This window comes from Peromyscus leucopus, chromosome 4, assembly GCF_004664715.2.
Source record: "Peromyscus leucopus breed LL Stock chromosome 4, UCI_PerLeu_2.1, whole genome shotgun sequence".
NCBI lineage: Eukaryota > Metazoa > Chordata > Mammalia > Rodentia > Cricetidae > Peromyscus > Peromyscus leucopus.
In genome coordinates, this window is record NC_051066.1 from 52,659,620 (window position 1) to 52,687,606 (window position 27,987).

General features: G+C 45.8%; 1 protein-coding gene across 4 annotated transcripts; it reads right to left on the bottom strand.

Moving 5' to 3' along the window:
- Positions 1–1,677: 1,677 nt before the first annotated feature.
- Positions 1,678–27,987, bottom strand: Nfe2l2 (nuclear factor, erythroid 2 like 2). Of its 4 annotated transcripts, none has more exons than XM_028880611.2 (6): positions 27,788–27,987; positions 15,315–15,405; positions 5,234–5,500; positions 4,522–4,611; positions 3,714–3,902; positions 1,678–3,356 (listed from the first exon to the last, which is right to left on the bottom strand). In XM_028880611.2, exons 3-6 carry the CDS (start codon positions 5,495–5,497, stop codon positions 2,133–2,135), a joined length of 1,767 nt encoding a protein of 588 aa, XP_028736444.1. In that variant the 5' UTR covers positions 5,498–5,500; positions 15,315–15,405; positions 27,788–27,987; the 3' UTR covers positions 1,678–2,132. The 4 variants fall into 4 exon arrangements, with proteins under 4 accessions (XP_028736444.1, XP_028736443.1, XP_028736440.1 ...); XM_028880610.2 differs by lacking the exon at positions 27,788–27,987 and adding an exon at positions 26,706–26,847; XM_028880607.2 differs by lacking the exon at positions 15,315–15,405.

The window sequence follows — 27,987 nt, forward strand, 5'->3', positions numbered from 1 at the left end:
AAACCCAAAGAAATAAAAAAACAAAAAGAAATACAGTTGCATCTATGAACCTCACACTGGTCTCTCTGGTCCCACTCTTGCCTTCTAGATTGCCCACAACCGGAGGGAATAGGCTCATATCCCACTTCAACCTTAGTGTCTCTTGTGGTGATATTGTGTCCCCCAATATATTGTGCACCCTAATAAACTTATCTGGGATCAGAGAACAGAACAGCCACTAGAGAGACAGGCCAGAAAAAACGGTAGCACACACACCTTTAATCCTATCACTTGGGAGGCAAAGATCTATCTGGATCTCTGTAACTTCAAGGTCACACTGGAAACAGCCAGGCATGGTGACACACTTCTAATTCTAGGAAGTGATGGCAGGAAGCAGGAAAGTATATAAGGTGTGAGGACCAGGAACTAGAGGCTTTTAAGCTTTTAGCAGCAGTTCAGCTGAGATCCATTCCGGTAAGGACTCAGCAGCTTTCAGTCTGAGGATTTGTGGAAACAGGACCAGATGAGGAGTTGTCAAGGTGAGGTTGGCTGTGGCTTGTTCTGCTTCTCTGATATTTCAGCATATCTGGCTCTGATTTTTTTTTTTATTAACAAGAGCATTTAAGATTTGTATTACATCTGAATTTGTGTTAATTCTCTCTGCTAAAGACTGTCCACTCCTACACTTTTCATAGCTGTTCTTCCCATCATTTCCATGCCTGTAGCTCAGTCTTGGTCTGCAGTTTCTGTGTTAGCATGCAATGCTGAGAGCGGACTGACCTGCACCTTCAGACGTCCCAAGCTTAAAGTTGCAATGTTTTTTTTTTTTTTTTTTTTTTTTTTTTTTTTTTAACTAGCATTAATTTACTTGGATTTTTTGAGACACGGTCTCTCTCTACATAGCTTTGGCTATCCTGGAACTCTCTATGTAGACCAGGCTGGCCATGAACTTGAAGATACCATCCAGTCCCTGCCCGAGTGCCAAGATTAAAGACATGAGCCACTATGCCCAGCTTTTTTATTATTATTATTTTAAACTGGTTCTCTCAATCCTTTTTCTTTCTTTCTTTCTTTCTTTCTTTCTTTTTTTAAAGATATATTATGTATACAGTGTTCTGCCTGCACATATGCCTATAGGCCAGAAGAGAGCACCAGATCAGATGGTTGTGAGCCACCATGTGGTTGCTGGGAATTGAACTCAGGACCTCTGGAAGAACAGCCAGTGCTCCTAACCTCTGAGCCATCTCTCCAGCCCTCAATCCTTTTTCTTAATGTAGTGTGCTTCCTAACCCCTCTCTGAATGCCACTTCTAAGAACACAGGTATCACTGGGTTTGTCCTTTGTGCCACAGTACAGCACAGCAGGCACACCACTATTGTGAATAAACACATTTTCATGGCAACATATACCATTTCCTTGGGATGACAATCCCAGTTAACCATTTAGTATAAAAAGGTTTTACTTTCGTCTTTTTTGAGACAGGCTCTCACTATATAGTCCTCACTGGCCTCGAGTTCAGAGATCTGCTGCCTGCCTCTGCCTCTTGAATGCTGAGAATAATAGGCATGTACTACCACGCCTGGTTATAAAATGCTTTTGAATTTTCAAAACCATTCTGAAAATGTAAAAGAACCAAATGTGGTAAATGGGTGATTCTCCTATGGAAAACACTGTTATGAATAACTCAACCCCGAGTAATTTAAGTCATGATATTCCTTTATTAGTGCCAGCTCCTTTAATTTTTGTCAGAGCTAAACAATTTAATATAAAAAGGTCATTTTTTTTGCTCGTACAGTATATAAAAAAGTATAGTGGTTTGGTTAGTTTTGCAATAATTTGCTTTTAGCCAGATGTCATATAAATCTATGAATGTAACAAATAAGAACAGTATAAATAAGTTTTGTAGTATTTACACTTACACAGAAACTAGCCCAAATGGTGCCCTAAGAAATTAACTTCAGAGTTAAAATGAAACTGATTCAACATTGAGACTTTAATGCTTTGTAAAGTTTCATATGATTTCTACATTAGCTTTGGCTATAATTCTGCATAGTTACTTATAAAGTGTGTTTCTGCATTTCACATCACAGTAGGAAGTTTTAGCAGTACAAAACAAACATTAACTCAAAACAAAAGGCTCCATCTTCCCGAACCTAGTTTTTCTTAGTATCTGGCTTCTTGCTTTTGGGAACCAGGAATACATTGCCATCTCTGGTCTGCTGCAGGGAGTATTCACTAGGAGAGTAAGGTTTTCCATCCTCATCCCGTAACATGCTGAAGACTTCAAGATACAAGGTGCTGAGCTGCCTCTTGAGTAGATGGAGGTTTCTGTCGTTTTCTCCCTTTTCTCGGAGCAGTTTTTCTCTCTCATCTTTTAAGTGGCCCAAGTCTTGCTCCAGTTCTACTATGTTCTCCAGTTTCCTTTTCCTACAGTTCTGAGCGGCGACTTTATTCTTACCTCTCCTGCGTATATCTCGGATTAATGCAAGTTGAGCTTCATTGAATTGCTCCTTGGACATCATTTCATTGAAGTCATCAACAGGGAGGTTAATGATTTTTTCAACAGGGAATGGGATATGGAGAGCTTTTGCCCTAAGCTCATCTCTTGTGAGATGAGCCTCCAGGCGGCTTGAATGTTTGTCTTTTGTGAATGGGACTTTTTGATGACCAGGACTCACGGGCATTTCTTTTTTGGTTGTATTTTCACACTGGACATCATGCACAGGAGCACTGTGGCCCTGAGCTGGTGACAGGGGTTGCTCTGTATCCCCAGAAGAATGTGCTGGCTGTGCTTTAGGACCATTCTGTCTGACACTCCCAGGGGCACTATCTAGCTCTTCCATTTCAGAGTCACTGAACCCAGGCGGTGGGTCTCCGTAAATGGAAGACTCCACAGAGTGCTCTGGGGATGCTTGGCTGGGACTAGTGTTCAGTGAAATGCCAGAGTCAGAGTCATTGAATTCTGCTGTGTTTTCAGGGTGCTTCTGGTTGAAAGCTTTACAGAGGGACAGATCACAGCCATCAATGGGCCCGCTCAGGAGTTCAGAGAGTGACTGACTGACAGCAGCAGAGGAAGGCATGCTGCTGTCACCACTGGGCTCTGCTATGAAAGCAGAGTAAAAGTCATCACCAAAATCTGTGCTTAATGCGGAACTGGACTCTAAGGAGTTCAGCTGGCTGGCTTCTTCTGTGGAGAGGATGCTGCTGAAAGAATCTTCAAATCCATGAAGAAAATGTGGACTGCAGCTGCCCACTTCTTTCTCCAGGGAGGGGATGGATGAGTAAAAATGGTAATTGCTTTCGATTTCTGTCAGATTGGCTTCTGGGCTGGGCACAGTGGTGGTCTCAACCAGCGGCTTGTTTTCAGTATTAAGACACTAGAAAAAAAGAAGTTCATATGGTATGAATAGAAGCTAGACATTTTTTAGATCAATTCTCTACACCCATTCCCAAGGTGTTCTTTTCAGTAATTCCAATAACTCTCATTTTCAATAGGTAGACATGACTGTCAGAGTTCTAAATTAGCTTTCAGGCTTAGAATGAATCTATCCTGAAATATTCAGCCTGCTTAACTAAAAATTCTATGTGTTAAGTGAGCCTGGGAAGCTCTCACGAGTAATTTAAACACACCCCCAATTCTTCCTCTAAGTAGGTGACACTTTAATAATAAATAACCAGGATGACTAATTCAAAAGGGCTGCATGGAAAACACCATATTCATAGAGCTCACTTACCTGTAGCTCAGGAATGGAAAGTAGCTCCTGCCAAACTTGCTCCATGTCCTGCTGTATGCTGTTCAGGTCAGTCATGGCTGCCTCCAGGGAGCTGCTGAGTGACTGAGCCTGATCCGGTGTAGTGAAGACTGGGCTTTCCATGTGGCTGGGAATATCCAGGGCGAGCGGCTGAAATGTGGGTGAAGAAACCTAAGATGGACAAGGCATTTACATGAGTGAGAGCCAAGGCATGCAGAGCATACCGCAGCAGCGGGGTCTGCAGGTCCCTGCTTACTGATCACTGTTTCTTCCCCAATGACTCCACATTGACAGTCTACTAGGCTGTTATCCATGTATTTAAGGGTAGACTTCAAAATGGATAAAAATAATCATCAGGACTCAATTTCTATCTATATTATCTAACAATAGATTAAGATTGTTGCCGGGCGGTGGTGGCGCACGCCTTTAATCCCAGCACTTGGGAGGCAGAGCCAGGTGGATCTCTGTGAGTTCGAAGCCAGCCTGGGCTACCAAGTGAGTTCCAGGAAAGGCTCAAAGCTACATAGGGAAAACCTGTCTCGAAAAACAAAAAAGATTGTTAACTGAAGTACTGGCTAATAGTTGCTCTTTACTAGCCAAAAATATTTTATATACCTTTATCTTCTGATTCATTTTTCTAGCTGTCCCTGTCCTGTACAGTTCCCTTGATAAAGAACGTCTTTGATCAAATTCTTCCTTCTCAAATTTTCTTCTGTTCTCATATCGGGGACACACGACAGTGACTTATACCAGATAAGGGAGTTTTGCTGTTAAGCGAACATTTTTATACCTCATGGTCATCTACAAATGGGAATGTCTCTGCCAAAAGCTGCATGCAGTCTTCAAAGTACAAGGCATCTGGTTTGGGAATGTGGGCCACCTGGATCAAGAGGGAAAGGCACAGAAGAATTTATTACACGTTCTACTGCTGAGCCAAGAGTCCTGCTAACATCAAGAATTGTTCATAAACCAACGATACTTCAGAAATCAGTTTGTCGAACAAGTTCCGACCAGATCACTTGGGTTCAAATCTTAGTGCCCCTTACCCCCTTGACAAACAGAGCTGGGGGACTGAACACAGGGCCTTGTGCTAGGCAGTAACCATGCCTAACTTTCTGAGTGATCTGGGTGAATGTTTTAATCCTTTTGACACATAACACAGGAATCAGTACTTAACACAGTTAAGTTAAATTAGTTATTCATACAACTAGGGCCATGCCTGCCACAACCCTGTGAGCCATGCCTACTGGCTTTATTACCAACAGTACATCCTAAAACTAGGATGTTTCTGTAATTCACAAAATGCTCCCTGAGATCCTGTCTTGATCATCACAAGGATTCCCTAAGAGGAGCTCAGGTACTGAACTCAGGAAGCTAAGCTTGGGAACTTGACCTGGTCACAAAAGACATGGTAGAAAGCGGACTAAGAACTCAAATCCAGGTGGTCCACTTTGAGTTTTCCTTAGATCCCACCATACACTTTTCCTCAGAACTAAGTGTACCTGGGAGTAGCTGGCAGATCCACTGGTGTCTGTCTGGATGTGTTGGGCTGGCTGAACTGGAAGGAATTCTCCTGTCTCTTCGTCCAGTTGTAACTGAGCGAAAAAGGCCTTCTCCTGTTCCTTCTGGAGTTGCTCTTGTCTCTCCTTTTCAAGTTTTTTCTGTTTTTCCAGCTCATAGTCCTTCTGTCGCTGACTGAAGTCAAACACTTCTCGGCTTACCCCGAGATCTATGTCTTGCCTCCAAAGGATGTCAATCAAATCCATGTCCTGTGTTTACGACAGAAAAGGAGAAACCACGGTTAATGTGGTCCACATGGGTTAATTCACTGTATGCCACCAATGACGGGGAGAATACAAACTCACTGAGAACACAGATCTAGCAAGCTAGAAGAGCACTGCTAATTCTATTCACTCAATCTACTCACTCAAAGAAACAGTATCTATCTACAGCCACCCATTCCAGTCACAATTTGAATCATTAATGACTAAGTAACAATAAAAATAGACAAATTATGCACATTTTACATTAGTGTTTTTTTTTTTAAATCTTATATTTAGAATAGAAATGATAGCAAATACACGGAGCCACTCAGGTTTGAGAGAGGATTTGACTTTAACTTGTTCAGCAAATACCCAGTTTACAGAAAAACTGATTTGCTAGAGCTTTAGTCTCTAAGTCATCAACAAATTAGTAAGGAGGACTGCCTACTACCTACACAAGTATCAAGGCAGCGTGTGCTAACCCACCACACCTCTGACCCAGGCCCTCACACCTCAAAGTCTCTCTAGAACAACTACTGTTCTAGAAAGACTGAAGACATCACATTTAACGCATGGGGAAAATCTTACAAAGAGAGGCCAAGATTTCATTTGAATCAGCATTGTCACTCTGAGATAACGTCTCACTCTGTAGCCTAAGCAGCCCTGCTCCACCCAAAAGGGCTGGGATTAAGGTATGTGTCACTGTGTCTGACACTGGAGCCTTCTCTCCAGCCTCAAAGCAGTTTTTCTGACACATAACTATAGTTTTTAGACAAGTCTAAAAAGGTAGAAAGCCGAAGTCCATTTCCATTTAATATATCACCTATATTGAAAATAATAAAATGAGGCTGGAGAGACGGCTCATCAGTAAAGAGTACCTGCTGCTCCTCCAGAGGACCCATGTTCAATTCCCAGCGTCTACATGGAGGCTCACAACTGTCAGTTACTCCAGTTCAGGGGATCTGATGCCCTCTTCAGGCCTCTGTGGGCACTTGGGTGCACGTGATATATGAGTACAAGCCAGGGCTGATCCTGCTTAGCATCAAAACAGATTGGCCATGTTCAGAGTGATACTGGTCATAGGCCTGAATTCAGACATTCTGGTCAGAATGTGGCAGCAGTGAGTTTCTTCTTGTGCCTCACATGTTTTGTTGTTTTAGATTTCCACACAAGTTTCAGAAGGAAAATGTCTGAAATTTGATTTTTTTTTTTCCTCTTAAGACAGGGTTTCATATTGAGCCCAAGATGGCTTTGAATACACAGCAATCTTCTTGCCCCAGGTTCCCAAAGTGTGTGCCACGATGACCTGGCTTCAGATATTGGATACTGTATGAAGTATTCAAAGCATAACACTGGAGAAAAGCATTAGACAAAAGTTTGTTAACCCAAAGCACTGCCTGGGAGGGCCACAGCCTGAGTGCTGTTTTCTGTAATGACCAAATAAGCACCGAGCAGTTCCCGTAAGGAACCCTGTGACTGGCGCATGACTTACACCACAAAGCCCCATCCCTGACCCACTGTTCTGAAGCTTGACCATCATCTAGGAGGAAATACGAGGGTGGGTGGCGCCCGCCCGCCCGTAACAAGCGACAGCATGACAGCAGACAGCAGGGAAGGGAAGTGCCTAAGGAGAACTAAAACTAAAACGCCAAAGCTTTGAAGAGCTGCTAGCTGCCTACCCCACCTTGTGGGTCCCCCCGAGGGACAGCCGCAAAGACAGTCTGGGGAGGAAATCAAGGGCAGGGAAGAGTTGGCACAGCATTCCAACAGGTATTTCCTTAGACTGCAAAGAGCTGCCCAAGGGGAATACAAGCACCCGGGTGGGGTGGTGAGTCTCGTGCACACGGGACAAATGCTGCCTGCCACTTACTGTTTCAAGTTTTGTTTGTTCTTTATAGATTCCTGAGTGTGTTCCAAACTCTGCTACAGACTTGGCTTACACAAAAGACAGTAAGAAACAAAATGTTGGACAACTCGTGTTGAATCGCCATCTGCTCTAACAAAGTTATATTCAGAATGTGTACTCATCATTTGCCATCTGGGTAATCCATCACAGGCTTCAGGGAACTCTTCAGTTGGACAACAAATCCATGCCGTTTTGAAATAAACATCTCTGTATAAGGATAGAGACCCTGAACACTGGAGCCATACTGTGTCTCAAGACAATTTTAGTACTTTGAACATTTAACATGCTTAGACAATTTTAAAAGAGAAAAGAAATTAAGCAAAAATGATATTCTCATTCTAAATTAAAGCTATTCAGTAAACTGAGACTTTGGTATATCATTGAAAATATTTTAAATCATACCTTAATTTCTGTTACATTTTATGGAGAGGGGGCACATGTGCCACAGAGTATGACTAGAAGTCAGAGGACAGCTTAGGAGGGTTTCTCTCCCTCTACCATGTGGGTACCAAGGACTGAGCTGAGGCTGTCAGCGTGGGAGCAGGTGCCTGTACCCACCATGCGGTCTCTGCAGCCCACAGGAACAGTATCTTCATAAACTGTACTGTCAGTTAGCCTAGATCTTTGCTTTCAGTTGAAAGGAAAATTTCTTATTCCTTCCTTCCCTTTTCCCCCCTTCTTTGAGACAGGATCTCACTATGAAGCTCTGGCTGACCTCAAACTCCTCATCCTCTTGACTCAACCTCCCAAATGCTGGGGTTACAGGTGTTTACACACTCTGAAATACACACATTCTCATGCATTTTTGTTAAGCAAACAACCTCAGTTTAAACATCTGTTTCTCTGCATTCTCTCCCTCATCCAAATATTAGTTACTAGAACTCCCGAAGTGAGAACTCGGTGTGCTGTCTTCTCAGATACCTCATTATGATGTCCAGGTGAGCATATTATTCACTTAGAAAGTAAATCTGGTTTATCGCCCCCCCTAGACAATACCCAAATGCTTTTGAATAAAATCACATAGAAAACATGACCCCTGTTCTACAGTCTGAAAGGCATCCAGATGAGAGATATCAGAAACTATAATGTATTTACCCACTTACTTTTTTTTTTTTTTTGGTTTTTTGAGACAGGGTTTCTCTTGTGTAGCTTTGCGCCTTTCCTGGAACTCACTTGGTAGCCCAGGTTGGCCTCGAACTCACAGAGATCCACCTGGCTTTGCCTCCTGAGTGCTGGGATTAAAGGCATGCGCCACCACCACCCGGCTTACCCACTTACTTTTCAAGGCTCCTGTCCCACACTGCACTACACCGTAGACAAAACAACGCCAATTGTTCTCAACCAACATTCCACTGGCGGCGGCAGAAGAGACCAAGCATTCACAGCAGTCGGCCCCACACCCAAGCATTTTGGCTCTAGTGGATTACTTTTCTAATTCTTAATTGTGTTACTACTGTGAAATAGGTGATTAAAATACACAGAACAGTTAAAAATACAGAATAGTGTGGGGTCAAAGCGGGCCTTATAGCTATCTAAATCAAGCACAAATATTGCTACGTTTGTGTCTGTAACCACAGCAACATTAGAAAGACCTGGTTAAGCAACTCGTATATACTTGGCAGACTCTTAACACTCAGCACTGACCCACGATTTCCTCCTACAGAAATCCTCCCTCAATAACCAACAAGTAGAGATTCCAACCACATAAAACTCCCAAACTGTGCACACCAGGCACGAATGACTCTGCAGGGTGAAGCCTAGACCCCGGGTGTGCCGTCCCACTACCGTTCAGGCTGGAGAGTGGTCTGCTTCCTGAGTCTGGCAGGTCACCATGTGCAGGCACTTTCACGGGCTGCTTCCTGTTCTCAAACACGGTTCTTAGCAATGACTCACTCGACCTAAGAAATGTGATCCGGCCAGCTTACTGGAACTCTCACCCATTCCGCTGTCCATAGCCTGCAACGCATGATGCAAGACGAGGCAAAGCTGGACAGTGAAGGCAGTCAGAACCCGGGCTTTCTCCAGAGGCCCATTTGTAACGTGGTCAAAATGAAATCACAAGGAACATTTAGTTACTTCCAAACGGTGGGGAACCCCACCGCTGCTGAGCCTACACAGCTCTGACTTTTCCGTGAGAAGTTCCACTCTTGGCTCTCGAGAGTTACCGTGGTTGTGCTGGAGCAGAGCAGGGCCAGGGTTTTACAGGGGTTACCAAAGGGTGGCTGCTACTCTGTCAGGAGAACAGCTTGATGTGACAAGCAATCTTCAGAGTAAGGGAAAGCACCTGATGAACACTCCAGGCACTGTTAGAATGACATGCACACCCCACTGCCCTAGGAACCTTCAGGCACACTGGTTCCATCTCCTAGCCTACTTCACGTCGTCATCAAGTGGAAATAAGCTCAGGAGACCAGGCAGGCAGCTGAGAGCCTTGCTGTCTCCACCCTTGACCTCTCTGACAGAGACAGCTCAACAAGGGAGACTTCAAGTCACAGAGGCTCCTCCCAGAAACTTTGGATGCTTCTAAATGATTCGGGTTTTCCTTTATCTTCTCTTAGGGTCCCCAGACTAAATTATTTAGTTTAACCTTCAAGGTCATTTTCAGCTAAAATAGCTAAAAATAGCAACAATCAGGACAGTCCACCGAGGCCTGAGGGATGGGTAAGAACTAAATGTTGCAGTGAGACAGATACCCTGGGATCTTAAGACATGGCTGTGTGATGTCAGTGCTGAGGGATTTTAGATATGAATATGATGTACTGAATTATATTTAGACTACAACACTTAAAAAGCTTTTTAAAATGAACTGCAGGCACCTTTGGGTACTTTCCAAAGGTCTACTAACTTTTTTTTTCAACTATAAACTGTTGAGTATGAATTTTTTTGTTTTGTTTTGAGAAAGAGTTTTTCTCTGTGTAGTCCTGGCTATCCTCGAACTCGGAGATCTGCCTGTCTCTGCCTCTCGAGTGCTGAGATTAAGGGTATGTGCCAACCACCACCCAGCAAATGTAAGTTGTTTTTTGACTCTGTAACACAAGGAACACCTCACAAATTTGCACATTGTTGCACTGTTTCCTGAAGTAATACGGACTAATGGCTAAAACTCTTGTCAACAAGTGCTTGTTAACGACAGTGGTGGTCAAACTTAGTGTCCAGTCGAATCAAGTGGGCATTAGTCTATGTACCCATTGGATACATGCACACAGGTCCCATCTAAGGTGCCGGGACACAAAGATAAACAAGCAGTCTCTGACTCAAGTTATGAACCATGATGAGCATCACGAGGGACCTCGGGCAGCACAGAAGTGTCACTAGGTCTGCAGAGACACAACCAAAGCAGTGATTGTCCTCAAACAGAGCAGTCATGACCATGAACACCTTGACCACAAACACGGGTTAAGTCTGGACTCCCGAGGCCCCACTCAAGTGAGTATTTGAAAGTAACAGGTGCCAGGCATGGTCACACACATCTGTAATCACAGCACTCAGAGGGCCAGATCATGAGTTCAAGGTTAGCCTGAGCCCGAAACGACAAAAACAAGAAAGCTATTCCAGGCAGTAAGAACACACAAAAGTCACCACAGCTCCACCCTTGTGTCCTTGGTCTCCCTTCTGACAGGGGCAATGTTTTCTCTCATTTTCAACTGTGCGCATCCCCCAACTCCCCACCCACACCCCAAAAGAGGCTCCAGTTTTCTAGCTCAAGGAAAATTCTCATCCCGAGACTTCCTCCTTTCATCTGGACTTTTTGGTACATGTGACTCAGATCACATGGGAACCACTGTTTATGCCACACAGTCACGGAAAAGCTACCACCAAAAGGGCTGCCAGAATTACCTAGATGATCCCTCTCATTTTGCAAAGAGGGTGACATAACTTGCCCAGAGCAGAGGACCAAAATGTTCCAAACGACCTCGTCTACTTTTCGAATCTTATCCTTCCTATCAAGCTGGCAGAGAAAGATGTACCTCTCTCTACTTCACCTTTCCTTTTTATGAGCTCCAGGGTTTGTGCTTTTTGTTGTGTTTTTGTTTTTCAAGACAGGGTTTCTCTAGCTGTCCTGGAACTCAGGGATCCACCTTGCTCTGCCTCCAGAGTGCTGGGATTAAAGGCCCGGGCCTTTAATGTGTTTTTGTGTGTGGATGCATACGCAGATATATGTGAGAGGGGGGTGTCTTATCACTCAGCCTTACTACTCTAAGGCAGGGTCCCTCCCTGAATCTGGAGTTCATGGTTTTTGGCCAGGCTAGCAGTCAGCAAGCTCTGGTAATCCTTCCCCAAGATACTGGGGTTACAGGCAAGCACAAGCCCATGCCAGTTTTTTCTGTGAGTGCTGGATTCCAAACTGAGGTCCTCGTAGCTGTGGATCAGCAATAACCCTTAACCACTGAGCCATCTCTCCAGCCCTGGGTTCCTCTATGACACTGTCGCCTTCATTTCTGAATGAGCACACTGAGGCTTTGGGGTGTAGCTCTGGAATCACAAGTTTAGCAACCAACAGAGCTAGGACTCCAGCCAGGAACTTCTGTGGGTGAAGAAAGGGGGATGGATTCTCCACATGCTCCGGTACCTTGGTAACTGGACATTCATACCAAAGCAGGTATGATATTCACACCAAAGCAGGCAAAAATGTAGGAGGGGCTGGAGTTAAGAGCACTGGCTGTTTTTCCAGAGGACCCGGGTTCAATTCCCAGCACACACATGGCAGTTCACAACTGTCTGTAATTCCAGTTCCAGGGAATCTGACACCTTCACACCAATGCACATAAAATAAATCTTATATATCTATATATGTATATGTATATATATGTGTGTGTATACATACATACATATATATATATGTATGTATGTATATGTTTTGAGACAGGGTTTCTCTGTGTAGCTTTGTGCCTTTCCTCAAACTTACTCTGTAGCCCAGGCTGGCCTTGAACTCACAGAGATCCGTCTGCCTCTGCCTCCCAAGTGCTGAGATTAAAGGTGTGCACCACCACCACCCGGCCTAAATAAATTATTAAAAAAGGAAACTCAACAACTACCGTGCATCTCTCTGAGAAGACACTGACACACTGTCGCCAGGTGTACTGGCACACATCTTGTCATCCTGCACTCGAGGACACAGAGGCAGAAAGAAGAACTGGAGCCCAGCCTGGGCTACAGAGCAAAAACCAATCCAAACAGGACAACATCAAAACCAAAAAACAATTAAAATAGAAAACAAAAAGCAAAACCCAGCTGTTCACTTACCTGGGAAGCTAAATTAACAGCCTGGGAGAGAAATGGTGTTACCAGAAACCCAGCTGACATCTGATCCGAGGAGCCTCCTCCGTGAACCCTGACTCTTCCAAGGAGGCCTGTCTTCCCCACCTGCAGTTCTGAATGGCACATGGTTTTCCAAGGCTCCCCCACAGTTTAACCCAGCCGAGCCTCTCAACCCTCAGCCGCCACAGCCCGGCTACCTCAAGAGTAAGCTGACCTCCAACAAACTGCCTGAAACTCGCTCGTGTGGACCCCGATCAGGCAATGCAGGCCACTACTCACTAACAGCGACCAAAGCTGACTGCTCGATCCGCAGCTCCCCCAAAGTGGGGATCAGCCACAGTCCTTGTCTTCCTCGAGAAAGACAGCTCTTGGGCACTGGCCCTGACATTCGTGAGCTTGAAAGCCACAAACATTCACCTGCATCTTACGTCATGTAACTCCTCTGCCTCCTTGTGAGAGGGTGAGGGGAAGAAAACACAAAGAGGAAGCATGCACTCGGGCTGGGCCTGCAGCTCAAGCTGCCCATCTTCACACCTGAGGGCTCGGATCAGCGACATCAAGTCCGGCCTGGGAAATCAGAACAACATCCGTTCTCTTTCCTCTCACTCCTCAAAAAGTAAACCTCTAATCTGCCCTCAGGTTTGTTCAATGTAGCTGCAGCCGGTCTCTTCAGCCAGTTCTGCAAACAGCACCATAAAGCCAGGCCTACACTGCTAAGTGATACAGCATGGAAGCATACGAAGTCCCATTCTTTTTCTTTTCCCTAGACTAAAGCTATGGCTCTGGTTAAAAATCTACGGCGCTGAGTCAGGCATGGTGCAGTCCCCGGCTCAAAGCCTTTAATCCCAGCACTCAGGAGGCAAAGGCAGGTAAATTTCTGAGTTCGAGGCCAGCCTGGTTTGCAAAACAAGTTTCAGGACAGCCAGGGCTACTCAGAGAAACCCTGTCTCAAAACAAAAAAACAAAACAAGCAAACAAACAAAAATCTCTGGCTTTGTGACTTAAGAAGTTAGAATAGGAAAACCAATATGGAGTTCTCCCAAGTGGATGATCAAAATGTGGGAATATGAACATTACTGTCGCCCCCCATCCCTCATGTGAGTGTTGCTGCCCAGGAATGACACACGGGGTGAACACCTATTGAACACACCATCCTTTCACTGGTAGTGGGGGGTGGAGGTGGGGGGGCGGGGACGGCAGGGGGGCAGCATGCAATGCTGTGTGTGGTAAGGAATGGGTTAAGGACCGGTTTTCAGTTTGTAAGGGGAAGAGAATGACGCTCCAGTCTGCTCTGTTGCCTAGTCCCGGGAAAGATGACCAGGTTCCAGCCCTACCTGGGACTGGGAGCCACCGACTTATAGAAACCTTCGGCCTTGGTTTCTGCGCCTATAAGGGTGGGGTTGAATTGCAAGACCTCTAAAATACATTCCTCTAAATGTTTCTGATTTTATGATGTCCAAATACAACTGAAAATTATTTTTAATGTAAAAATACAGTAATTTTAAGTACTTACAGGATGCACTAAAGTAACTCTACACAATAAATTTAATTTGAACTATGTATTTAATCCAATTTGCTCAAATATTATTTTAACATGTAACAAAAATTACTGTGATATTAGAAGTGGCAAACACACTCCAGCACAAGACAATAATCTTACCCCCAAGCCAGCAGGAAATGCGGTCTAGCCAAACGACCAAGGTGTGTGCCTCCAGGACCCCAGCCCCACTCCTGAGCTGTGGAGCGCTGCCTAAGGCATAGTAACAGAAAAGTAGTCTCTACTCTCTGTAAACGCCAAGTTCATTAAAACGAAAACTCCAGCCTCTCAGTCTCCCTCACCACCGCATCTCAAGCCTGCCAAGTGCTAGTGACTGCCACGCTGAGCAGCACAGCTCTGCGCTGCCCCCACTGTGGGCCCTTGCACTCCTTAGGCGTCCTCCATCTAGGCAGATGCTTCTGTGTGCTTCAAGTGTGGACACCAGGCCCCCCCACACCCCAGGTATCTGTTAGCAACTACCTCAAAGAGCCGGTATTAATCTGAATCACAAAGCGGGCTCTTAATGACTAACTGGCTGGTATCCTACACTCTGTCCCCAAGGAAGACATAAACTAACCCTGAGCTTGGAAATTATATTTCAGCTACTTTCAGATGTGTACACTTGAAAATGCATTATGGTACTCACTTTTGTTATTGATTGCTACGAAGCAATCTGGGTCTCTTAAAAAGATTAGGGGATGGAGAGTCAGTTAAACCAATTGTTAGGAGCACTTCCAGATAGGCCAGGTTCTCTTCCAGAACCCACACAGCGGCTCACAACAGCTGTAACGGCATTCCCAGAGAATCTGATGCTCTTTTCTGGCCTCGGCAGGCATCAGGCACACATATGATGCACAGACATACATACAGGCAAAACACACAACCCATAAACATAAAAATAAATTTAAAAAAGGAGTATTAAAGTATTGGTAAGGTTCACTTTCTTAAAACTAATGTAGGCATCCTTTCCTTGATGTCCATCTTTTAATTAAACCCACTCTATAGTTGCGTGAGACACTGGTCACACTGAGCTTTGAAAATGGAGGGCTACAGTAGTGGATAGTCCCAATCAAGTAGGCATTACATTGCAACAATAACAGCCACCACTGACCACATACTTTCTACGTGCTCAAAAACCGTGTTCCAAATGTGTACCGCCTCGTCTGGATGCACAGCAATCCACCAAGCGGGCAGTACGTCATCGTCACTCTGGAGTAAGGAAACGGAAGCACAAAGAGCTTTAGTACTTTGCCAGCAAACATCTCATACAGTGACAGTGAGATCCAAAGCAGGCAAGTGATCATGCAGAGCTCTCACCCACTCTAGAACACAAGGCTTGAACTCCCCGCCCCCTTCCTTGGGGAGGCTGCTCAGACAATGGACAGCACCCTATGGCTTGGAAGAACTGAGCAGCTTTGCTAGTAACCGTGTAGGTGGCGGTGCCCATCCACCCACCCTCACAGTGGGGTCTAACACAACAGAAAGCCAAGATGATTCCAGTCTTCACAGAACCATCTTTTCAATGAAAAAGTATGTAAATGAGTCTTTAAACTGTAAAGGAGAAGGCCAGGGCATGACAGCAACACTATTAATAAGTCTATCTCCTGTAACAAATGCCAGGGACTGAAAGCAGCTACGCTTTAGGCTTCTGGGTCTAGCTACTGCATGAAAAATAGAAGGTGAGACCATAACTTGTTTATGGCAACACAAATGCCTTTCAGCTGGGCCATCTCTCTTTCGGGGTCCCAGGAGGTTTTCTTTGTCTCCACGGCTCTGCTGACTTTAAAGGCCAAAGTTATTTTGGAAAAGACATTACAAAACAACACTTTCAAGCCTTTAGAGGAGGGGTGGGGGTGAGGAGAGGACAAGGAGATGAGTTTGCTCTCTTTGCATTTGGATTTAACCTTCCTCCAAACTCACTGCTGCTCTCCAAACTTCTCTACCCAGTTGTTCGGACAGGACCCAGGGTTCCTAGGCCAGAATCCCGAGTAAGAAATTCTGTGCAAGTGAAGAGACAAGATCGGAAGGCATCCTATATGATGGCTTATTAACCCATTTAATGATAAGGAATCCAGTAACAGGTTGGAGGGTCCCCAAGGGAGCCTGGCCAGTGTGTGGCCTTTGCTGGGCTCAAAAGGCCTGTCCAGGGATTGGCATTCAGTCTCTGGAGACTTAGTTTCCAACCAGGCTCTATAATAAGGCCAGAGAGCACGTAGGGAAGGATGCGGAAAACAGGACATTTATGGCAGACCACAACCCACTTCAGGAAGAGACTAATGTGGGTTTCTACTCGAACATGCAGCCGTGGGCCCTGTGAGGCTGGCCAGGGACAGCTGATTTCATGTTGTGACTCTGAAGACAATCTACTCGCTTTAAAAAGTATTTTTTGGCCAGATGCACACTTTTAATCCCAGCACGCAGGAGGCAGAGGCAGGTGGATCTCTGAGTTTGAGGTCAGCCTGGTCTACAGAGTGAGATCCCGGACAGCCAGGGCTACGCAGAGAAACCCTGTCTTTGGGTGAGGGGAGTATTTTGGGGGGAGTTGGGAGCGAGGGTAGGAGCTGAGAAAGGCTCTCACATGGTTCAGCCTGGATTCAAAACACGCTGTGTAGCATAGCCTCGCCCTGGACTCCAGGCCTTCCTGCCTCCACCCCCACATACTGGAAATGCAGGCGGGTGCCATCATCTCTGGTTTTAAAGCTGAAAAGTGCAACCTAGCCACAACCGCAGCCCTCAGTACATGGGCTGGCAAATGGACGAAGCCATTAGAAGATCATCCACATCTCCTGTACAGCACAGGCCTCTCTCTCACCATCCCCTAGCCTCCAACCTGCCTGCCCGTCTTCTGACCCACAAGAGCTTCCTTCACCAACCCAACTCAGGTCCTCTGTCCTTTCTAAAACCTCCCAAGGCCGCCAGGGCTCTGTGATCCAGGTGTGGTGTAGCACACAGGAGAACTGGAGGCCCGCCATCCCACCCCACCCCCCACCCCACCAGGTTAACCTTCTCAGCACCTTAGACGCTGGAGTCCAGCTCATGCTTGCTCTGTTCTCCAGCTTTACTAAGGGGCCTCTAAGCTGAAAATATGAAATCTACAGGCTAGAAAATCCAAAAACCTGTCAAAATGCTACCACCTCCTAGATACTCTAAGCACCAAGGCAGAAGTGACATTTTCTTATGTGATGTTGTCAAGGCCTCAGTGTTTGTATAGAGTACGAAGTGCCAAGACAGTAGTTCAGAGTGTCTCCTCGTGTTTACTGAGCAACTACTAAACAAACGCCAAGCACCATGAGAATGTACACCCCAGCAGAACAGACACCATTAATGAAATCACACTAATCACCGTATAAAACACACCCTGTAATTCAGTAGTACAAAGAGTCAAAGGGTTAGAGTAACTAGAAAGGGCAATTTCAGAAACTTTCGTCCCTGAAGAACAATTGCTGTACTATCTTGAGAGATTAAAGCAAACCTTCGTGCCGTGCCAGTCCGGACGTAGACCTCACGAATACTTGTGCAATAAGTATACCTTATTTAGTCTCAGAATCCAGTATTTTCATTGTAAACCATGAGGTCTGAGGTTACAGTTCAAATTACCAAAGTAACAAAGCACATTTTTCATATTATTCGTGACCAAATGACAGTCACAGGAAAATTATTCAACTCCATTCTTGTAGAAATACTTGAACATAATTGAGTCTAAGAACTAATGTATCTTAAGAACATTAGTCTACAACCCTTTCAGCACACACCTTTCAAGATACAAACAATTATCTTTTGGGAGGAGTAGGATATGCTGCTGGAGACTCAGCCTCAGGCCTTGTGCATGCTAGGCAAGTACTCTACTATTCCCAACTAGATTCCCAGCCTTAGCACTAGTTTTTAAAAGAAAACAACTGTGACAGAGTCTTGGAATGTCCACTAAAAGAATTCTGGATGCTGAGCAGTGCTGTAGACCTGGAATCTCAGCATTCAGGAGGTAGAGGCCTGATGACTTTGCGAGCTTAAGACCATCCTGGATTTCACAGAGCATTCAAGCCTAACTTTGCCACCATGGAGAGTCTGTTCAAAAAGCAAACGTCAGACATGTGCAATCCGGGGATGCAGTGAAAATAAATTAATCCATCAGTCTACAGTCCTGACCAGGTGATTTTCTTTAAGCTATTTCCCTCACAGTGCTCAGAAACGGGAGCTTACACCCACAGACTAGCTTTTTCTAAAGCACTGAGCTGTTGCCTTGGCCCCCTCCATTACCATGGCCTCGCCATTAACTTGCTATCGTAACCTAGTCAGCCATTCACAGCTTTCCTCGCTCTGACCTCACTCTGTATCAGACTTCTTCAGGTGAAAAGAACAAGAGGGAAAACAAATATGCCATGGTTTCTAACTCTCTCTCTGTCTCTTTTTAAAGATTTATTTATTTACTATGCATACAGCATGTATCCCTGCAGGCCAGAAGAGGGCACCAGATCTCATTACAGATGGTTGTGAGCCAGCATGTGGTTGCTGGGAATTGAACTCAGGACCTCTGGAAGAGCTGTCAGTGCTCTTAACCGCTGAGCCATCTCTCCAGCCCCTAACTCTCCTTATACACTAAACAATAATGTTAAGTCCTATTTTCAGGGCCGCCTCCTCGCAGCTGTAGACTCCCGTGTTAGTGTCCAAACCAACCAGGCGACACTGTCCTCGGTAGGAGAGGAACCGGGCCAGTCACTCTTCTTGAATCAGGAAAACGTGCCTGCTCTCTAGAGGCACCTCTGGTCTCTCTTCCTTTGCCTCCTTTCCTTGAGAAAAAGGCACAAGCAGTTCACTCTCTGAGGAGATGGTGGGTGTCCCTACAAACGCGACAGTAAATGCCCATCAGTGTTCCGCAGCCAGGAGTCTTCTAAGTACCGGAGGCAGGGGGTGGGCCTTCTGTAGCTGCTGTTCCATAGCTCTGCTCTCCATGGAGAAGCCGGGCAGGCGCACACACTGCCCCTTCGGCAGAACTCTCCAGTACTCTGTGAAGAGTCCTTCATTCTCTGGCCGCTAACAGAAGAAAATACTTTCTCCTTTAGGGAAGGACAAAATGAAAAAGGAGTGAGGCAGTGAACCAGGAGCCAGAAAGCAGGGATTGGGGTCATGCAAACTCCCTGTCTGTCACATGCATCAGTGTGATCCTGGAAAGTAGCTCAACCACTCCGAATAGCTTCTGTCACCTGTAACGGGATATCTACATAGACTTATCATTACTGTCATATGACGTGTGTCTGTAGACATGTGTGTGTGCATCATGGTGTGTGGAGGTCAAGGACAGCTTTGACATGTCCTTTACATGGGTTCCAGAGACTGAACTCATGATGTCTGGCTCACACTGCAAATGCTTTACTTTCCCACTGAGCCACCTTGCCAGCTTCTACATAGATTTTTGTTAAGGGCAAGTACCAGAACTCATCTAGGGCCTGGTACTAGCAGGATTTCAACAAACAAGAGTTTCATCTCCCTCATCCCGGAAATTGCCAGTACTGCAGGGTAGCTGGCCCTCCATAACCGGGACTTTCACACTGCAGATTCAAGCAACCCTCAACTGAGAGAATTCTTTAACCTGTCTGTACTGTGCATACTTTATTGTCCCCTAACAACTTAACTCTTTACGGGCATTTACATTTCATTAGACAGTGTCAGGGAGTTACAGATAACTTACAGAATAAGAAAGGATGTGTATAGAGCGTGCATATTTTACAAGGAGGACCTGAGCATCTGAGGAGTTTAGTACCCCCAGGTTCTAGAACTACATGCCCGGAGACACCTCAGGACACCTGAGATTGGCTATCTTCACAGGGAGAGGCTGAGTTAGTGACAGAGATACAGGTGTCCCCTCTCTCCATTATTGTCTTTTGTGGTGCACACCGACACTTTACAGCCACGGCCTATCACATGAACTTTGAACAACTGAATCACACAAGACACAGACCTTGAGCTCTGGACTTCCTGCAGGCTGGGATAGAAGGAAACCATTTTGACCCACATCTCTGGAGATAGAGGGCTGTACTTGTGAAGGTCAATGAGAAGAGTGTTAAGGTGCCTAGTCACCTCCCCCCACATTCCAGGGAGTGGCCCCTGAATTAGTCAGAACCAACTGCTTCAAGCCAGGTAGAGACTTTCTAGTGGCATGTGAGACTGTCCCTAGAGAAGGCCTGCTATCAGCCTGGGAACCACTAGGAACATAAGAGTTGGTGCAGGGCCCCCCAGCCAGCAGCACAAAGTAAAGCTGACCTTTAAGGCTGTCTTTGAATGTATATTCATTGTTTCATTGAGAACTGCCAACAGCAAAAATAAAACCTTCAAAACTTGGCAGTTTTTCCTACTGCAGATACAAAACGGTCTGTTTATTCTGGGTGATTTTCATTACCAAGACTTTAACGGTTTAACAACAAAATTTCACAATTCTCCAATATTCTCTGTTCACAGAAACAAGAAGATTCCCTGGCTTGCCAGGCAAGGTGAGCTCACAAGGTGCTGTAAACCCAGCATGGGGAGCTCAAGTAGGAGGATCACAGTGGATTTAAGGCCAGCGTGGGCTACAGTGTGAGATCCTGTCTCAAGAAAAAACAAAACAAAGGAATCCCTGGCTCCAGTACAGCAAACCAACCGAGTCCAAATTCCTGGTCACCCATAAGAACCACAGCAGCAGAGTAATTCCACGGGGCAGACACAGCTCCGCAAGGCTCTGCTCCCAGCAGGCGCCAACCACAACCACTTCCCCTCTGATTCAATGCCTTGGGCTGGGCAGAGGTTAGCTTCTGCCTCCATGTGCAGTCCTACACATTCCCCCTAAAACGGCAGCAAGACCGTCAGACTTGACAAAGGAAAATCCCAACTACCCTTTTCAGTGGGTCAGTCACTTAAGACACACAGTCAACACAGTCCCAACATTCATGTCCTTCCTCTCAACAAATCCGGGAGGTACTAACCCACTCCAAATGTCAAGTCTTTTAAGAACAAATATAAAAGTAAAATAAGATACCACTTTTCAAAAAATTTAAAGCAACAGGAGTCAAAAACTTTTACCAGCTTCCTAACAGGTGACTAAATATACCCCAACAAGTATCCATGAGAAGGCTGGGGTGGAGCTCAACCAGCTCTGCCGGGCAGCACTGAGCAAGAGAAGCTGTGAGATGGGGCTGGAGAGATGGTTAGGAGCACTGGCTGCTCTTCCAGAGGTCCTGAGTTCAATTCCCAGCATCCACATGGTGGTTCACAACCATCCGTAATGAGCTCTGATACCCTCCTGGCCTGCAGTCATACATGTAGGCAGAACACTGTATACATAATAAATAAATAAATCTTTTTAAAAAAAGAGAGAGAAGCTGTGAGGGCAGAAGTGTGCAAGGAGTGTACTGGCCAGCCACAGAGGGCACAACCGTAGTCCCCACCCCACCTCATGCACCCACAAGGACAGTCAGCCTCTAGTTCCAAATGCGTGAATCAGAAATGGCTCGGCCATGTAAGTACTGATCACTGTGGTCAGGATTATAAAGTTGCCTATAACAGCCAGGCACAATCAAAGAGTGGAGGTGATAAAAGTTGGCTTGGAGATTCGAGTTTTCTTTGGAGAAAGAAAACAAAGCACAGGAATGAAAAGTGTGGGGGATCCACACTCGACACCCACGCCAGCATGAGCATTCCATTCTCCTCCTGTTTGGAGACAGGGTTCTACACTGCAGGCCAGACTGTCCTCCAACGGCCAGCAATCCTCCCTAGGAGGCTGGAATTGCAGGAATGACCCACCACACTCCAGACTCTCTCTGCCTTTTCAAATAAAATGTAAAATGTATCTGTGTAGAGGTATATGCTAATGCATGCAGGTGCGGAGGGTGGGGGTGGGAGGCTCAGGTCCTCCGGAGCTAGAGTTACAGGTAGTTAGTTGTGAGCCATCTGTCAAGGGTGCTAGGGACTGAATTCGGATCCTCTTCAAGAGCAGCAAGCACTCTTAACTCCTCAGCCATCTTTCTAGCCCCCCCCCCAGCCTTTTTAATATGCCATTCCTCAATGATCTTATTGCAGGTTATCTATGCTCCTGAAAACCTCACAGAAAAATCCTACTGGTTCTTTTGGGGAAAGCCTGTTGGTAACAAAGTCATCATGCAAATCTTCATGGGGTATTAAGGAACTCAGGCCATATTTACTGCATTTCAAACATTCTCCAGGTGACTTGAAACACAGGCTGTGATCAAACACAAGAACTTTTCACAACTAAAGCATTCCAACCAGCCTTTCTAAATCACTGCACAGAGGATACTAACTCCAATGTGCATCAGGCACTGAGTTAGGTCTCCAAGGCTGAATTCTTTATTCAGTCAAAATCTCTAGGCATGGGTTTAGGTATTAGTGCTGTGTTTAAAGGCATCCATCCCACTGGATTCCAGCTGCATCGAGGATTCAGCCTGGGCATCAATTTTGAAATACTGGAGGTGAGTCTGGTAAACAACAAAGTTTGGAAGTATAAGAAGTAGAATAACTCCAATGTTCCACAATGTGAAATGTGGTATGTCCACACAATGGAATAGTATTCAGCAATAAAAAGGAACAGTGACACAGGACACATGTTATAACAAGGTGAATCTTCAAAGCATCATGCCAACCCAGTCATACAATGTTTCATTTCTATGAAAAAAACAAATAACGAGTGGTTATCAGGGGTTTGGGGAACTGGAGGAAAATAAATAAGAAGTGGCTACTAGTGGGCCTGGGGTTTTTTAAGGAGTGATAAAATTAACCCTAGTGATGATTACACCCTGGACTACTGAATGGGTGAACTATGTGGTGGGTGGATTATATTTCACTTAAACAGATCCTTCAGAAGGCAGCTGTTGCTGGCCTGTAATGATGTTGAGAGTGAGTCGGTCATCAGAGGCCTGGATAAGATGGGCTAGGTGCTCAGAATCCTTCCTAGGCTCTGGATCTGTCTTTTTTTTTTTTTTTTTTTTTTTTTTTTTGGTTTTTCGAGACAGGGTTTCTCTGTGTAGCTTTGGAGTCTGTCCTGGAACTCACTCTGTAGACCAGGCTGGCCTCAAACTCACAGAGATCCTCCTGCCTCTGCCTCCCGAGTGCTGGGATTAAAGGCGTGCGCCACGACCGCCCGGCCCTGGATTTGTCTTCACACTACAACAGTCTGTGCAAAATATGCTTACATTCTGGCACAAACTTTCACAGCTGGAGAGGTAAGTTCAATCGTGGAGTTTGTGCCTAGCACGTGCAAGGACCTGGATCTGACCCCAACCATCCACCCTCAGAACAAGGCTTTGTGACGCCAGTGTTACTGTTCACACGCTAGAAAAATGACAGATTAGCATTGTATTGCTTCCGATCAATGCATTTATTGAATTTTTTTCATAATTTATTTAACTTTATGTGCATTAGTGTGAAGATATCATCAGATCCCTTGGAACTGAAGTAACAGACAACTGAGTTGCCATGTGTGTGCTGAGTATTGAACCCGGGTCCTCTGAAAGAGCAGCCAGTGCTCTTAACTGCTGAGCCATCTTTCCAACCCCTCAAAATTCTTAATATTATTATAGCAAGGCATATACAGAGAAACCCAACTTAGGATTTTTTTAAGGTTGTGGACTCCAGTTTAGGATTTTGTTTTGGTTTTTCTGAGGGACAAACTCTCATAAGAATGCACTTGTATTTTCCATAAATTTAAGCACATTTTTGCTTTCCTGTTTATAAACCATGCCATTGCTAACTTGTCCAAGTCTTGGCGTGGTACCTTAAAGCCCTTTTTTTTTGCAAAATGTTATTGGCACTAACAGTAATGAAATTTCTGGAGATCACATCGTCAAAACAGAAACTCGTTTCCGTGTCACAGCGAAACGGTTCCTTTTTCAGCCACAGATGGAGTGAAGCAGGGTAACCACTAACTACCTCTAGCAAGTCGCCTCCACCCCAGTGTTCAGCACATTCTGAAGTGGGTGATCCAAAAAGTTCAAATATCTGGGCTCACCTACACGAAATTCAGGTAAATCATCCAACTAAACCCTTCCGAAGGTCCTGAAGCATATTAATTCAGATAAACCAGATAATAATTCCTAACAAGATTTAACAATAAAGACCAGGAAATCAAGCAGTTAATCTCCGAATGTACTTGCCTCAAAGCTGCAGGCACACCAGCTACACTTGAGCTCTTAATGCTGGTTTCAACCAACGGTACCAAGACAGGGGATTCGTGTTCGGGTTGAGCCAATGGGTTTCTGTTGGCCGTTTTCAACCCCACCCCCAATCCCAAATCCACTTTCCATCAAACTAGTTTAACCCTGTCGGTCACACTGCACAACATACCCTTATTTACTAAATGTAATGTTGATCACCACCCCCAAGCAAACACAGGAGAACGGACCAAAACCAAGGCAGACAAAGGCAAAGGTCCTGGCAGCTAAAAGATTTAATTAAGAAAAAGGGAAAATGGTCATTGGAAAATGTGAAGCAGACTGTCAGACACTGTTTTTAAAATGATAATTACAGGAAAAAAACATCCTGCTTCTCCAAATGAAAGCCGCCTAGGCCTGCTTCTGTGTCTTCCTGGACAGGACCACAGGCACCATCCCATTGCTGGTTTACGGTTTACTCACTCTTGTGAGGATCACTGCAAGGATCTGCTCCCTCTCACATGGTTATTAACTTCCTTGGTAAGAGGCGAAGGTGCAGATACTAGCCTTTTTTCTCCCAGCCTCTCCTCCCTGTTTGTTTGTTTTTTTAATTTTATTTTTTAAATCTACCCACTTAAAAGGGAGGCTTTGTGGCCTTGCTTCACGTTCCCTTTGGTCCAGTTTGGAAGTGGAGATTCAGAGCTCCAGCAGCCAGGCTAAGCTTGAATTCGATCTTAACATGAAACAGTTGGAGGAGTCTTGGCCTCTCTGCATGCCTCTCTCCTCACCTGAAAACTGAAGATAAAAAGTTATCCCCATGGGGTTACTGAGAAATTATACATCCGAGGCAATTACCATTTTGCTTGGCTTGCAAAGGAGTATCTATTTGCTTACCTACTATCTAGTATTTAAGTTCCAAATTCTTCCTGCATCCTCAAGCTAAGCCTGATTCAAGGAAAAACTAAGAAGGATAGATTTATGAATACCTTCTTTTAAATACGCTCATTCTCGATGAAGGAAATATCCAGAAATAAGTGTAACTGCTCAAGTGCTCCTTTCTCCTGCAGCTTTGCTGAGCATAACTCATCCTAAATAAAAATAAATATTAAGAAAAACCATGTATCTGGCTTCAACTCTCCCTGGTAATCCTAAAAAAGAGGGTTGTTCCCAGCATTGTTTTTAAGGACCCAAGTTGATGCAAATGGAATTTCAAAATGGCCCTTGTTACTTTTAAGGCAGAAAAGACTGATGTAGTCATGCATTTATCAACCTACATTCGGCTGCTGTAATGTCTCAGAGATGTTCCACTATCTAAAAAGTCAAGATGTTCTTGCTTAACATTCATTCTGGAGGAAAGGCCTGTCCACTTTCTCTTTTTGTTCGGCTTTTAAAAATAATCTCATCTGTCTCGTTCAATATCAACTTCATCTCTTGTCTTCAAAAGTATTTTATCTTTCCAAGACACCACTGACAGAGTAATGGATGGTTTTCCCCCTGAGATGAAGAATCATTGATCATGTTAAAAACCATATCCTCCTACAACTACCCAAACATTTGTTCAATTCAATTCAAATCATTCTGGACACCCAAACAATGACTTTAAGACGAATTATCATTTTTAGTTCTTTTTTTCAAAGTCTTCAAGTATCTAAATCAATGTCTGGAAATAACAAGAATTGTTGTTGGCAAACGAAAACTTTCACATGAAAGAGAAAGTGGTATATCTGCCATTTCTGTACATGAAATGTTATGCCACACGCTGCACAGAACAGAAGAAAACTTTCAAATCAAAGTTCGTTTGTATCGTGTATCCTGTGGCCAGACAAGCATTCCTTTTGATTACTAATGAAGAACAGAAGATCAGAAAGTACAGTTTACTTATTCATCCTAATGAAAACCAGGCTACAACCCCAATCATTTCTGGGGGAAAGTTCAAGAGGGGGAGTAGAATTAATGCATTGTCAGTAACTAAAAGCTTACATTAGGACCTTCGGGGTCAGCCTAAGATTTTACATTTAAATTAACTTACTGTGTACCAAGTTACATAGTCCCTTGAGCTAAATGTTTTCTTTTTTAAAAAAATCCAATTACGACACAATTTTTGGCAACATAAGCATTCTTTAAAAGTGCCTGAAGTATGACCAGAAACTGGTTTTCACTTACATAACAATCTTCAAAACTTATCAACAAAGGGTTATGAAACGCAAGTGTCCCACCCTCTCTGTCTTCATAAAAGTGCGCAACATGTAAGAAATCGAGGAGGCAAAAATCTCACACAGCAAAGGAAAATGTATTAAAGACACAAGGGAGAGAGAATGGCTAAAAGCAAAACTTCACCAACAGTATAAAAAGCAACAAATTCTAATCTACAACTCTTACCCTTGACGGCAAGGAACAGAATAGCCTGCTTTACACATTTTGGGATTCCAATTCTGTAATGCTAAATCCAAAGACAAAGCCGCCCAGGGGAAAATAACAATTGCGCAACAGATCAACAGCTCCAACTTGTCCCTTGGCCCCAGAGCGGCAAGGTCTGCACGCTATAAAGCAGGAAAGGGCCAACCGAGGGCCTCTGTGACTGCCAACCGGCCCATGGCACCCACCCGGAGGCCACCGCCACGCACGCACGCACGCAGCGTGGGGCCCCCGCGAGTCACGGCGCTCAGAACACGCAGCCCCGCGCGCGGCCGGACTCGGACCTCTCTGAGTCCGCCCAGGTCCTCACGTCCTCGCCTGACGTGAGGCCAACCCGGGACTCCCGGGCCGAGGAAGGACGCGGAGCCCTGCCCGCCGCCCGCCCGCCGCCCGCCCGTCGGGGCGCTGGAGCACGAGGGCCACCGGTGACTTTCTCTTCCGCCCCCGGAGGGCTGGGCTTTTCTGTTTTCTAGATCAAGCCGGACTGGCGTGAGCCCACAGACGACCAGCCCCGGGGCTGAGAAAGCCACAGACGGCCAAGTGGGCGAGCGCAGCGCGCCGGAGGTCGCGGCCAGGGGCGGGGACGGGCTCCGGAGCGGCCGCCGAGGAGACCTCAGCTCCCCCGAGCGCGGCCCCGTGACTAGGCACATTTTTTTTTTTTTTACCGGCACCGAATCTGGGGAACCACGCAGGCCCGGAAAGGCCGGGCGGCGCCGGCGAAGACAGCCAGCGTCCAGCCCTCCCGCCGCCTCTGAGCATCCGACCCAGCGAGGTGCTGGTGTCGCCCCCTGGCCCCACGAAGCACGGGCTTCCTCCACACCCCAACCCCAACGGCGCCCCGTGGGGGGGACCTCAGGCTCGGTTCCTACTCTCGTCGCTGCCCCACCATCCCCCCGTTGCCCTTCCGACCCGGCGAGCAGCTGCCCGGCCCGGCCGTCGCAGTCCGGGTCCAGACCGACCGTCCCTCCCTCCCGGGGGCCACTGTCCCCTCGAGCTCCTGCCCGCCGGATGGCACAGCCCAGAGAGGCCGAGGGCCGGGGCAGCACCTGCTGGGACTGCAGTCCTGGCGGCGGCAACTCCAAGTCCATCATGCTGAGGGCGGGCGCTGCTCTGGGGAATCCTCGACGGCGAGGCTGTGTTGGCTGCCGAGGTGAGGCGGCGACAGTAACTCGACCGAGCTGCCGGGATCCAGCCGACAGCCGGCTCGCTAGAGTGTCCGGCCGGTCTCACTCCGCCCCGCCCCACG